This window comes from Podarcis vaucheri, assembly GCF_965113315.1.
Source record: "Podarcis vaucheri genome assembly, chromosome: 18".
NCBI lineage: Eukaryota > Metazoa > Chordata > Lepidosauria > Squamata > Lacertidae > Podarcis > Podarcis vaucheri.
The window spans coordinates 3,064,809-3,079,164 of record NC_138756.1 but is presented as its reverse complement, the minus strand read 5'-3'; the positions used below and the strand labels follow the sequence as shown (position 1 = coordinate 3,079,164).

Sequence of the window (14,356 nt, the reverse complement as noted above, 5' to 3'; positions counted from 1 at the left end):
AGCTGATCTGATCAGCAGATAAGCCGCTAAAAGCCGCCAAAAGCCGCTAATAGCGCTAATCCGTCAATGGGCTCGCTTCACAAGACGAAAAAACCGCTAGACGAAGAGAATCACAGAACGGATTCTTTTCGTCTTGCGAGGCACCACTGTACAGCATGTTATACGTGGAGCTGCCTCTGAAGACCGTGCGGAAACGTCAGCTTCCGTGGTGCAGGATTCAGCGGCCAGGTTGCTCGCTGGGACAAACCAGTTTGAGCACATTGCATTGCTCCTGGCCCGACTGCGCTGGCTGCCAATCAGTTTCCGGGCCCACTTAAAAGCGCTGGCTTCTCACGTGAGCTGGAGGGGCACAATGCCTACATGATGGGCATAATAAATTCCTGCGTTGCAGGGGGTTGGCCTGGACGGCCCTCATGGTCCCTTCCAACTCTACAGTTCTTTCACTCCATGAAATGCTCCAACACCCCTGTTCTGCAGCCAGCTTACCCTCTTCAGTTCCTCCTCGTCCATTTCAGGCTGCCGGTGCCTTGTGTGCCTCTGTTCCTCCTCGTGGAAGATGGTCCGGGGCTTCTCATCCTCAGACTCGCTGTCCGAGGGAGGCTCGTTGATCCAAGCATCAAGGTCCAAGCTGGGAAAGGAGAGAGCCTCCGCATCACTACCAAGCTGCCCTTGCTATTGATTACTCAAAAAGTTACTAATTCTAGTTAATTAATATAGCTTCCCGTCAACAGAATAGACTCTTAAATCTCAGGGCCACGGGTTCAAGCCCCATGTTGGGCAAAGATTCTTGCATTGCAGGGGGTTGAACTAGATGACACCTGTGGTCTTTTCAAGTCTACAGTTCTATAACTTCATCTTGTTTCTGTGATTTTAGGTTGTTCTGAGCAATTTTCTTAATTGTTGCAACCTGCTTTGGGTTCTTAGAGTGAAGGGTGGGCAAATCACCATCACCATCACCACACCCAGTCTCAAGTCAACATTATCATTTCTCCAGGGCTGCAGAAACTCAAGGCGGTGTTTTCAATGTCAAAATATATCACCAGCTAAACAGTATATTGCCGGGTCAAAAATTTCAAAACTGCTATCACAATACAGACTTCAAAACTGTTTTGGATTATATATCATCCTGCCCTACTCAGGACCCTCCCACAGGGCTACTCTGCACCCTACTGAAGCGCTTTTGCATAGCTGGAATGTTTCCTCGTGCCATTAATGTGCCTCTTTGCTCAGCTGGATGGGGAACAGAGAGGTGCTTATGGAGCCAACGAGAGGGGAGCGTACACACCTTTTGCGCAACTGGAATGTAACCTACTGTACAAAAGGTAAGAATTGCATCTGTTGCCCCCCCTGTCACTGTCCCTTTCCTTTTCCTCTGCCCCTCCCCCTGACTTCTCCATGAGAGAACGCAGCACCCAGGTTCAAAAGACTCCCCCCACCCGCTTGGAACCAAACAAGGTTTCTGGACCACCTTCAAAGGCAGCCCCATGCACAGTGCACTGCGGCAGTTCTGACCCTGCTGCAAACACAGAAATCGCAGAGTCCCTCCTTGCCCTTTCTAAGACCCCTTGCTCTGCCTTCCCCCGATTTCACTCCTCTCAGACTGGCTGGGAGGCAGGCGAAGCTGCAGGCCCAGAACCCCGGGATCCAATGCCGTCACCCGGGCGGAGAGAATCTTACCCTTCTGGAATGGGCACTTTCTTCTGGGCTTTGGGGGCGACGGGGTTGAGCTCCCCAGCAAACAAGGCGATCACTTCCTCGGCTACGGGGACCTCTTTGATCTGAAGCTTGTGGATGTATTTCATTAGCTGGAGGATGCAAGAGGCCTGACGAGAGGAAAGAAATTTATTAAAGTTAAGAGAGAAAAAGAGAGAGGGAGACGCTCGTTGATTTAGCCCAGTGTTTTCCAGACTTGAGTCTCTGGCTGGTTTTGGACTACAACTCCCATCATAGGAATGGTGGGAATTCTGGTCTGAAAACAACTGGAGATCCAAGTTTGGGAAACAATGATTTTAGCCAGAGGGTTGAAATGTTGCACAGGTGGTATCTAATGTCAAATAAATGAGCCAAAATGTATAAAAATGTGCCAGGTAAGTGCTGGGAACGGTAAGTAGACAGAAGGGTCATTCTTTCATATGTGGTGGACATGCAAAAAAGTTAAAGGCTATTGGGAAATGATATACAGTGAAATGAAGATGATATTTAAATGGGTTATTCCCTAATAATAGCTTTTCTTATAGGCATAATAGGGAGAGACATTTTGAAGATGACCAAACTATTTACGTATCTAGAATATTATTTGCATAGAAATGAATAGAGAAAGGTTCCAACGAAGGAAGAGTGGTTTTTAAAATTAATAAGCTATGCAGAAATGGCAAAACTGATAGCAATATTAAGAGATCTAAATGATGAGCCTTTTACAGAAGAATGGAGGCCTTTCTTGCACTATTTGAAAAAGTATTATAGTCAAATGAAATTGCGGGCAGGATTCTAGATAGGAGCAGCAGCAGCAGAAAAACATACAGTAATTGTATTAGTGGTATTCTGCAATAGATGAGAGTTTGATATATCACAATAGAAAAGGGTATGAAAAGGGCTGCGTTTTCCCTTTCCTTTTCGATATTTCTGACTTCATTTGTTCTAGATATGATCTTATTTTATTGTGAAAACTTTAATTTGAGGAAAAAGGTTTGAACAGAAACACTGTGAAGTTGGGGATGGGAAGACAATTTATGAATCGAAGCAATTATTCGATTTGAAGTCTGTGAAATTTTAGAAATTTAATAGAAAATAATAATGTAAAAAGAGAGAGAGAGATGGAATCTTGGGAGGATTTTTGCTTACCCTTTCCTGGACCTCGAGGTCCGCACTCTGCACGAACTGCGGCAGGCGCTCTATCATCATCTGTGTCGCCTCCTGCGCCACCTCCTTCTCGCCAGCCTGCTCCTTCTGCTGCAGGATTGCGGCGTACAATTTCACCATGTTTTGGACGTACACAGCCTGGATGTGGCCGGGCAGCGTGGTGACCTTGGGCCGCAGCATGGCTTCGAGAGTCTGGTGAGGCTCCTCGAGGTGCCTGAGGAGGAGGAGGAGGGGGAGAAGGTGCTTAGAGGCGGGGTGCCCCAAATCCTCCTTCCAGGAGGGAATGCGAGGAAACCACAAGAGGCAGCAAGGGGAGAACTCGGCCCTCTCCCGGCTGCGAGGCCTCCCTGGTGGTTCGTGAGACAGCCTTTGTGGTGGTGGCCCCAAGGGCAAGGAACTGTTGGGATACTGCCAGGGAGACAAAGTCCATCATGACTCCACGTCGCCTCCGGACGATCCATCGATCTCCCGTAGATACAGTATCAGCAATTAGCGACACGAGCTCCAGAAATAGCTTGCCACATTCCAGAGCTCATGCACGCTCTATCAGCAGAATTCACACAGCGAAAGATGCACGCAGGAGAGCATTATTTACAAGTTTATTCAGCGTTGGTCAGAACAAAGAGAAAACATGACTGCCTGCTTCAGTGTCTCAGACACAGAGAGAGAACGAAAGCATAGACACAAGAGAAACATCCTGTGAACAGGAAATACGCAGGCTGTGACGCAAACATCCTGCTCCCTCTTAAGGTGGAACGGAAATATCCTAACAGGAACTGCCTCCCCACACAGGTGATACCGGCACCATGTCTTTACAGATGTTGGCAACTGGCCATGTTGGTTGTTGGAGACTAGCAACATCTGGGAGGGCCCTGACAGATGTTCCCCATCCCTGGTCTAAGAAGAGGCATTCCCCACTGAGGAGGGAATGCCTCTTCTTAACAGAGACACTCCTCCATCTCAAGCATCCCATAGCAGACACTGCTTCTTAGAAAAGGGCTGGGGAACCTGTCGCTCTCTTGACCCCCATCTTGCAGGCCCACTGGTTGTCTGCAGGCTACCGCTTGGGAGCTCCTGCGTGACAGATGCCACCATGCAGCTGGGAACTTACTCGGAGAACTCCCCGCAGATCCAGGCCGCGGCGTACAAGACCTCGCAGATCCCGTTGCGCTGGGTGTTGCTGGCCAGGAGGTGGGCATTGTCCAACAGCATGGCCATCTGGGAGACGGCGAACTTGCGGATGGCCTTGACGCGAATGGCCACGTCAAGCATCTGGGAAGCGATGAGGTGGCCGTGGCGGGTCCCCTCCAGGCGGGTGAGCTCCACCAGGATACTGATGTACCTGGATCACGAGAAAACAGGAAAGGGCCTTAGACCCAGTCAGACAATTGGGTCCCTCAAGCTCAGGACTGTCTTCGGCAGGTGTTGCGTTCGCAAAGTAAAGGAAGGATTGAACTCTGATTAATAAGAATGCACACAGAGGCTTGAACCAGCAAGACTCTGGGAAGGGTGCGTATAATCGTGTCTCTCTGTGCCTCTCCGTGTCTGCAGCCTCCTGGCCCAGGTAGTTTTTATTCACAAAAGAACTTTTTACAGAGTGTTCCTAAGAACCAATCAGATTTCTTCTGAGCATTTCCACAAACCCACGTGGGGACAAGTTAAACTACTAAAACTAATTAAGCTCAAATATTTCTGGGGTAAACAAAGAACAGAACTACAAAGAAGAGCATCTGGCAACCCCGGAGGTAATAAGCAATCAATACATATGATAAGAAGGCTAGCCAGGAGGACAGTGACCATTATCCCCTTAATGTGAGATCTGTTTCCTGGCCCTAAGATTAACATCCTAAGATTAATATACATCAAAGAAACTTGCCCACTATCTTTATGGCCTGCCTGGTGAAGCAACTGCTGTGTACTGCTGAGTACGTGACATGTGAGGAGAGAGAAATGGGCAGCAGAGGCAAAAGGGCATCAAAAGGGCATGAATCTTATGGGATTTAATCAGAAATTATCATCAATATATCAAACCCAGTCAACACAATGTCTTCATCGTGGACACGATGGCTTGATATATATTTTATAATTCCTCATGGTAATCCCATCTGACCCTTACAGGCAGGGTTTTCCAAACTTGGTTCTTCGGCTAGGGATGATGGGAGTTGTAGTCCAAAAACAGCTGGAGAACCAAGTTTGGGAAGCCCTGGTCTACAGTGACTGAAAGTGGCTCTCCAGGGTTTCTAGTTCAGACCTAACGGGAGTTGCTGGGGAAGGGACCTGCACGCAAGGTGGATTGCTCTACCACTGAGCTATGGTTTTTTCCTTAAAAAACAAAGTAATAAAAACAAAACGAAATGAAAAAGATATTTAAACTGGTTATCCCCCCAACCTGAAGCTTTTCTCCTAGGGGTAATTGGGTCAGAGGTCACAAAGAATAAGTTAATCAACTTATAAGTTGATTATAATAATAATAATATAATAAATAATATAACGAATAAATATAATATAAATATAATAAATAAATATAATAAATAAATAAGCTGATCAACTTATTTATGTATGCAAGAAACAGCAGCCAGAACCGTATACAACCAGAACTGGAAAGAAAAGTCTAGAGAAAGATGAACGGCTCTTAAAATTAACGGACTATGCGGAACTGGCAAAGCTAACAGTGAAAATAAGAGGTCGATACAATGGGCAATTTATGGAAGAATATCATAATCAAATCGCCGTCAGGATTTGAAACTTGAGCAACGGGAAGAAAATGGTAATATATGAAACAGAGGACCACGTATTAGATGCAATGTGTGAAGCCCTGTAGGTAAACAGAAATACTGACCATTCGAAATTGGTGATGTATTGGTAATTGGACTGGCTACATATGTCAATGATTTTGGTCAGCAGCTCGTCCCTGTAGGTTGTCCCTTCCGCTTTGTCCACGTGGATCATCAGCTTCTTCACAATCTCCATCAAGTTCTTCTTGGACACCTGAAATTATAGAGGGCGGTTGGTGGGGAGGGAGGGGCAAGAAATTAAGGAGGATATTGACAAGCTGGAGTGTGGTAGGAGGAGGGTGACCAACAGCGGAGTGAAGTTTTTTGTCGGGGAACAATGGTGCCAGCTTGTGGGGGCGATTGGGGGGGGTGAACATCATGTTGTGATGTCCCAACATGTTGATGTTGTGTGCATGACCATCGCACCTCCCTAAGTCAGGCAGAAGCATCCCGGGCTTTAATACATGAACAATTAACTGGGAACATAGCCTAGTTCCCCTAATCTGCACATCACTGGCAACCAAGATGATGAAGGGCCTGGAAACCAAGCCTTTTGAGGAGCAGCTGAAGGAGTTGGGGATGTTTTGGCTAAAGAAGAGGAGAAGTGAGAGGTGGGAAGATGGCCACCTTCAAATATCTCAATGGAAGATGGAGCCACCTTCAAGTATCTCAATGGAAGGTGGAGCCACCTTCAAATATCTCAATGGAAGATGGAGCCACCTTCAAATATCTCAATGGAAGGTGGAGCCACCTTCAAGTATCTCAATGGAAGGTGGAGCCACCTTCAAGTATCTCAATGGAAGGTGGAGCCACCTTCAAGTATCTCAATGGAAGGTGGAGCCACCTTCAAATATCTCAATGGAAGGTGGAGCCACCTTCAAGTATCTCAATGGAAGATGGAGCCACCTTCAAATATCTCAATGGAAGGTGGAGCCACCTTCAAATATCTCAATGGAAGGTGGAGCCACCTTCAAATATCTCAATGGAAGGTGGAGCCAGGTTGTCTTCTACTGCTCTGGTGGGGTGGACCCCAGACAATGGATTCAGATGGCAAGAAAAGAGTATCTAATGAAACAGTTCAATCTAATGAAGTTCAACAGTATAAAGGGGGTGGACGCTCCTTCCTTGGAGGCGTTTAAGCAGAGGCTGGGTGGCCACCTGCCAGGGGTTCTTGAGCCGTGATTCTGGCACTGCAGGGGGCTGGGCTGGATGAAGCTGAAGGTCCCTTTCAACTCTACAACTGCCTTCTATTGCTTTTGAGAGGGTTCTGGGTGCAACACCTGTCACCCCACGAAGCACGGTTTGCTTTAGGAATGCAGGAAGCTGCCCTATGCAGAGCCAGACAGTTGGCCCCATCTAACTCAGTACGGTTGACACTGACCGGCAGCAGCTCTCTGGGGTTTCAGAAGGGGCTCTTGCCCAGTCCTACCTGGGAGTAGCAAAGCAGGCACCCTACCAATGAGCCATGGACCTTCCCCAGCTTGATCTCCCTCCTGCCTCCAAGGATAGTGTTCTTGCTGCAGGGCTCCTAAGGGTTTTCGGGTATGCTCTCTATATTTCTAAAAGTTAAAAGACCTCCGTTATGTTGCGGCGGCAGGTGAACGTACCATCCCATAGAGAAGATCCAAGGCCCGGAGGCGGATGGACTCGTCTTTATCATCCAAGCACTGCAGGATGAGGTCCTTGTGGGACTGGACCGATTTGGGGTGGGTTTTCAGGATCTTGGACATCGCCAGCAGCCCCAAATATTTCACTACGTGGAGAGGAGGAGACACAAACACACACAAAGGCCACATAAGATTTCCAGGGGCAGCGGTGGAGGCCAGGGAAGCTGAGCTGCACTCAAGAGCAGATTCCGCGAAATCAACGGACTCAAGTTGGGAAAGCCCAGTGGATTTCAACAGACCTATAAAGCCTTAAACGGCTCAGGACTGCAATACCTTAAGGACTGCCTCTTTCCTTATGAACCCACCCGGACCCTGAGATCATCACGCAAGGCCCTCCTTCGTGTGTCCCCTCCTCGAGAGGTCCGGAGGGTGGCAACATGAGAACGGGGCCTTCTCTGCAGTGGCTCACCGTCTGCTCTCCCCAGGAATGTTCGCCTGGTGCCTTCATTATACACCTTTAGGTGCCAGGTAAAAACATTCCTTTTTAACCAGACCTTTGGTTGATTTGATTGACATCCTATACCCTTTTTAAATGTGGGGGTGGGGGAGGTTATTGGGTTGTTGTTTATATTCTGATTATGTATTTTGTGGTTTTGTATTTTGATTTTATTTTGTGAGCTGCCCTGAGACCTCTGGGTATAGGGTGGTATATAAATTCAACCAATCAATCACAATCATAAAATGACTAAGCCAATGCAACTGCTCACTCATATTAGTATTTAGCAGGATTTTAAGCGTGTCCCCTCCCTTGCCCCTGGTGCCAAGGACTTCCCCCCCACCCCACAGGCTCGAGACTTACAGTTCTGGTCCGAATCTTCTATCAGTATCCTCAGCTTCTGAACGCAGAGCTGTAAAGAAATGACGCACAAGTTTTTTTGCAAGCGGCAGAGAGGATGACACCTTCCACCTCCCTCTGCAATCAAGGAAAGCACTCTGCGCTCCAGCAAAATTTCAGCTGCTGCCGCGAGGGCTGGCAGGCCAAGATGGGAATTTACCTGGATGCTGGCACTGTGGTTGGGCATCCCCGAGGAGAGAGAGATCAACACTGGAGGAAGGAGGGGGGAGAAAAGGGAGTTTAAATTGGTACGGTGCAAAACACGCAAGTCAGGAGGGGTAAACAATAATGGCGTGCTTGGCAATGTCTTTCCTTACCTGCAATCACTGTATTCACACATTCGTAAAGCAGCGACATGGCGGAAGTGCTGAGGGGGGGGGGGAAAGAGAGAGTTATTGCACTCTGGAAAGCTCGCAGGAAAGTACTGCAGCATTGCACATTTATGGAGGAGAAAGGCTATGGGTGTCCACTAGCCGGCTGACCGGGTTTTACCTCTGTTTTTGGAGGCAGCGCGAGACTTTAGGGCCATCAAGGCAATGGCTTTTTCCACCCACACTCCAGTCCTAGCAGCCTTCAGAAAGGAGTTGCTGCCACGAGCATTAAGCACCGTATTTTTCGCCCTATAGGACGCACTTTTCCCCCTCCAAAAATGAAGGGGAAATGTGTGTGCGTCCTATGGGGCAAATGCAGGCTTTTGCTGAAGCCTGGAGAGTGAGAGGGGTCGGTGCGCACTGACCCCTCTCGCTCTCCAGGCTTCAGGAAGCTATCCGCGGAGTTCCCGTGGGCTCCCAAGGCTTGTGGAGAGCTGCCTGCATCCCGAAGCCTGGGGCGTGCTGAGAAGTGCGCTCCGGGCTTCGGGCAACTCTCCACAAGCCGCGGAAGCCCGGCGTGACTTCGCCCGAAGCAGCCTGTTCTGGGGGCTGGGGTCGGGGGAAGCTCGGGCTTCCCCCGCCCCAGCCCCGTGCCGGTGAGGGGGGGGGATATATTTTTTTCTTTATTCCCCCCCCAAAAACTAGGTGCGCCCTATGGGCCGGTGCACCCTATGGGGCGAAAAATACGGTACATGTGATAAATGAAGTGGAAGGTCGTGAGTCATGGGAGTGCGCAAATTCAGCAGGGCTTAGTGTGATTTTGGCTGCTGGTTTGCTAATGCTGTTAGCATTGTTTTGCGGAATATGAGTGCTGCAGTGCTTTGTGAATCATATATTACGACTTTTTTGTTGTGGCTGTGCTGTTTAGCTTTTTAAAAAAGTTCTTTTGTTAATAGTGATTGTTTTGCTGATGATCTGTTAAGTATTCCATACAATTTATTTTGCATTCGTGTTGTTCTATTATTTATCTGATTGGCATACCGCCCTTCATCGTAAGACCTCAGGGCAGGTCACAGAATAAAATACAGGATAAAAACATGAAAATATGTAAAACAAAGCAACAAAACAGTAATGCCCTCCCCCTTCTCACAAACACATTTAAAAGGCTGTATAATATGAATCAGCCAAAAGAAGAGAAGAGGAGAGTTTTTGCCTGGCGCCTAAAGGTGTATAATGAAGGGACCAAGCAAACCTCCCTGGGGAGAGCATTCCACAATCGGGGAGCCACTCAGAAAAGGCCCTGCTCTTGTGAATGGGTTGTTTTATATAGGGAGAGGCGGTACTCAATGTACAGTATTGCGGTCCTGAGCCAGTTATTGTTTTTTATTGTGAGCCACTTTGTGAAACTGACATCTTGACCGCTGGACCTGCCCTTGGTCTCGTCCGCTCCCTTCCCTGGAGCCTATCTTCACACGGAGGGGAAGTTCCTAACTCACCGAGGGCTTGAGACCCATCGGCTCCCCTTGCCTGGTTCAGCCGGCCAGTCAAAGCCATTTCCGGGATTGCACCCGCTGTTGCATTTCTGACAGCTTCCAGGAGCCACAGGTGAGAGCAGAGTGGGGGACCAAAGATGGACCTAGCACCCCAGAAGGAACATGACGTGTCCCCCACTAGAGGTGCAACCCCTCCTGTGAACACCCCACATTCCCCAGCTTCCAATATTACAGGTTCATTATTTAGAAAAACACGTACCATATTTTTTCGTGTATAAGACTAGGCTTTTTCCCTTTAAAATGTCCCATGTTATACATGGGACCATCTCCCCCCATTTTCTTAAATCTGAGTCCCCCAAAATAGGGGGTGTATTATACACAGAAAAATACGGCACACCACTTAAAGACTACTATAAAATCCAGAGACATGATAAAACTAGCAAAATATAAAGGAAGAATGTAAACAGTTTCAAAAGCCAAGATGCGTAATGACTACATGTCAGGATGAAACATTTTAAAGCATGATAGAATGAAGGCAGAGAGCAGATGCTGTCTTGCTAAAAGATTGGAACGTGGAACAAACATGGTGCTGCCCTGGAAAAAAAAGAGTCAGTTCTGCAGACCAAAGCAGTGGGAACACGATGGGGCAAGGCCAGTCCTTCTGATGAAGTAGCCCCAAGTTGTGGATGGGTTTCATGTGCCCCCTTGAATCTGCCCCACTAACAAGTCACCAGGCAGCGCAGATCTTTGCAGATCTATATTATTGGAAGCCAAACGGTTGCTATTTTGTTGGGGACCAACACTTTTCAAATTCGCACAAGCAATCAGCCTGCGTGCCTGTTCAGGTTTAAATATCATGATTTAAGAAATCAAAACGCCCCGTGTTTTGTCAACCAGGTCGAACAAAAACCCTGGCTGAAGGTCAGTTGCTTCCCCAGGTCAGCACATGGACTGGCTGTTTCAGGAAGCGCAAAGCTGTTCTGACAGCTGGATTTGCAAGATCCACAGCACAGACAACCCGCCCCAAACCATAGAGAGGTGAGGGAGAACGCAAGGGATGAAGAGCCACGACATACTTTCCACAGAGCTAAGGAGAAAGGCCTAGAGCGACACACAAACAGAGGGGCAGAGCGCCCTCTTCTGGTTCCTGCTGGAAGGCGGCTATTTTAATGGGGTGGGATCATAGTGCTGATAGGGGAGGAGCCAATCTACCCTAGAGGAGTGGGGGGGGGGGAGATGGGCAAGCTCCATAGGCCTGGTACCAATCGCCACCCAAACTGGCCGCATCTACGGAGAATCCAGAAGTGGGGACCACGTGGGGATTTATGCAGCTTTGCACGCTTGAGAGAGGAATGGGATCGCCGTGAGGTGCGAGAAGTGGGAGGAGCACAAAAGCAAAAACGGAACGAACCCCAAAAACCCACCCCACTCCACTGCTGCGTCAACATCCCAGGTGGCAACTCTCCCCCCTCTTCAAGGACCACATCCCACACAGCAGCCCCCAGGCTGAGGTCCACCCAGTGAAAATGGCGCTAGCTAGATACGCACTTCTCCTTTTTTAAAAAATAGACAACAGCAGCAGCACCTAAGCAAGTGGTTCCCAAACTCCCTGCCCCACCTGAAAAGGATCGAGGGGGCTTGCTGGACTGCAGAATGATTTGTCAGCTGTGCTAGATGCTGGTCTGGTCTTTAATTGCTTCTTTCACATTTTGGAACCCCTGATCTAATCCATGTTGCAGAACTGGCACCCATTTCCGACGCCGTTCCGCAGGCAGCAAGTGAACAGCTCTGGGAAGCAGAGATTAGGTTTACGCAACATAGAGAATGCGGAGCCATTAAATTGCCCATGGTATAAAACCATGTCTTGATTCCCACCTAATGCTAAACCATGGTTTGTGCAGCTACAGTTTAAATATGTCTTGGTGTGCGTTCATGTGCTTAACTATGGTGTTTCTGCCGCCAACAAACTACAGTCTGAAACCATGTTCTATTGTTGGGTTATGCACCTTGCTCTGTTTTAACTTCTAGGGCAGGGGTGGCAAACTGGATCCTTACCCCAGCACTTGTGGGCAGAGTTCGACAGGGGCTGCTCAACCGCCAATCCCCTGACCTCCCAATAAAGCCAGGTGACCTTTTTTTCTCTGCACAGGTGAGAGCTGGCAGCCACTTGCAAAGCTTTCAAAGGGCTATTTCTGCAAGGAGCTGCAGGGCTCAGCAGACACTCCCTGTCAGCAGGGCCCTCAAACCTCCTTCCAGCTTGCTAAATGGTTAGATCACCTGTTTTGTGGGCAGGTCGTCCAGGTTCAATCTCTGCCAGCATCTCTAAGTAGGACTGGGAACTGTCCCCTCTGGGGAGCCTCTGCCAACCAGAGCAGGCAGATGGAGGGACTAATGGTCTGGCTTCATATATAGCAGGTTCCTGTGTCCCTCACTCCCTGGCAAGCTGGCACAGCATAACAGTTAAAGGGTTACTAGGACCTGGGAGAGACCAGGGCTCAAATCCCCCACTCAGCCCCCAAGCTCATCTTGGGGAGCATTCACCGTCTTAGCCTAACCTACTTACAGGGTTGTTGTGAGGATAAAATGGGAAGGGATTTGAGAACCACACTGGAGAAAAAGGTGGTATAAGAATAAAATATGGTGTGTTTTTAATAATAAAAAATTGAGCCAGAGTTTTCTCTGCTCCACACTTAACATTGCATAAGGTGCCCGGTGCGAGGTGGGTGGCTGTGGCTTGGGCAAAATGGCTTTACTGGCCAAATTGGGGCAAAGGGGTGGGCTGTAGGACAGAGCCACAGCCCCTTCTCTAAACCACTGGGTACTCACTACTGGCCTAATCTAAGGTGGGTTGCAGCAGCAGCACTCTGACCATATGAAATACATGGCCAAATAGAGAAAGAAAGAAAGAAAGAAAGAAAGAAAGAAAGAAAGAAAGAAAGAAAGAAAATAAAAAATTACTATTATTATTATTATTATTATTATTATTATTATTATTATTATTATTTATATGCCGCCCACCTGACTGGGTTGCCGCAACCACTCTGGGTGGCTTCCAACAAATTAAACACATTAATAATAATAATAAATTGGTCTCAAAACATATCTGGGTTAAAAGGCAAGTCTGGGTCTGAAAAAGTTGAAGGCTGCTCATTCCAGACCAACCCCTGCCACCACCATCTTCAAAGTCGGCTGGCTCTGCTCCCGTTAACACAGAATCAAAGAACGGTCAGGGTTCGAGCGTCAACTTGGGACCTCGCAGGGTTTTCTCGGCCAGTAGCCCCCCACCCGACCCCCACCCCTGGCCCCAACAGCTACTCAACTACAGCAGAATTAGGGTGAAGAAGAGAGGGAGGAGACCAGAGCACGGGGGTGGTGGAGTTTTGGGGGTGGGTGGGTTTGTCTTTGCTTTGAAGTATACATACTGTCCACTTGGGCGCATTTCTTGGAAGAGGACTAGCTTTTTATCTTTGGAGGGGCTGTCATGAACTCTACCCTCTTTGGGGAATTGGAAGAGGGCGCGCTGGCTGTTTGGGGAGAGAAAGGAGGGTTAAGTGGAACACTTCGCACGGGATCTACGTGTCCTTTTAAAAAACGGATGGGGTGCTCCCTTGGCAAAGGTGGAGAGGGCGTGCTGCACTTTTTACAAGACCCCGCCCCCCCAATGGTGACAGGAGGCTGGCTATGGGGTGAAGAGTGTCCTGGCAACCCTGTCCCAGAGGCAGAAGTGTGTGCTTGAGTGGAAACACAAAGGCAAGGGGCTGGGATTCTTGGCTATCAGCAGCTGAGGCGCGAGAGGCGCTTTGCGCAAACGGCGTAAGGACTAGCATCACCAAAGAACTGACTCACTCACCTGTGGATGAGGTTGGTGAGGGGCTCAATGAGCTTCTTCCCTAGCCTGGGTTCCAAAGGAGTGAGAGCACCAAACTGCAGGAAGAAAGGAGAGAGAATGTTTGAATGGCTGGATGACAACAGCTGCAGGGACTGAAGGAGCGTCTCCACCCCCATTGTTCAGCCCGGACACTCAGGTCCAGCTCCGAGGGCCTTCTAGCGGTTCCCTCACTGCAAGACGTGAGGATGCATGAACCCAGGCAGAGGGCCTTCTTTGTAGTTGCACCCTGCCGTTAGATGTCAAGGAAATAAACAACTATCTGGCTTTTGGAAGACACTTGAAGGCAGCCCTGTATAGGGATGTTTTTAATGTTTGATGCTTTACTGCGCTTGATGTTTTCAATTTGTTGGAAGCCGCCCAGAGTGGCTGGGGCAATCCAGTTAGATGGGAAGCAATTAACTAACTAATCCAGCCAGCCCACCAGCCCTGGGGGGCGGTGCTTCTCCCCAGACCACACCCTCCTTGAGTTCTTTTTGCCCCATCAGAATGCGTGAAATTGAATGTAGCCCAATTTACACTGGTGAGAGT

At 48.6% G+C, this 14,356-nt stretch overlaps 1 protein-coding gene across 3 annotated transcripts in view; it reads right to left on the bottom strand.

The window, feature by feature from the left end:
• Window positions 1-14,356, bottom strand: part of AP3D1 (adaptor related protein complex 3 subunit delta 1) — a 53,203-nt gene that overhangs the window by 18,706 nt on the left and 20,141 nt on the right. For all 3 annotated transcript variants that reach the window (XM_082206257.1, XM_082206258.1, XM_082206259.1), the window contains exons 8-17: window positions 13,790-13,863; window positions 8,453-8,502; window positions 8,296-8,345; window positions 8,100-8,148; window positions 7,241-7,386; window positions 5,699-5,847; window positions 3,971-4,201; window positions 2,842-3,073; window positions 1,678-1,823; window positions 487-628 (exon numbers count right to left, since the gene is read on the bottom strand). In XM_082206257.1, the coding sequence (XP_082062383.1) occupies window positions 487-628; window positions 1,678-1,823; window positions 2,842-3,073; window positions 3,971-4,201; window positions 5,699-5,847; window positions 7,241-7,386; window positions 8,100-8,148; window positions 8,296-8,345; window positions 8,453-8,502; window positions 13,790-13,863 (1,269 nt within the window). The remainder of the gene's footprint in view (window positions 1-486; window positions 629-1,677; window positions 1,824-2,841; window positions 3,074-3,970; window positions 4,202-5,698; window positions 5,848-7,240; window positions 7,387-8,099; window positions 8,149-8,295; window positions 8,346-8,452; window positions 8,503-13,789; window positions 13,864-14,356) is intronic.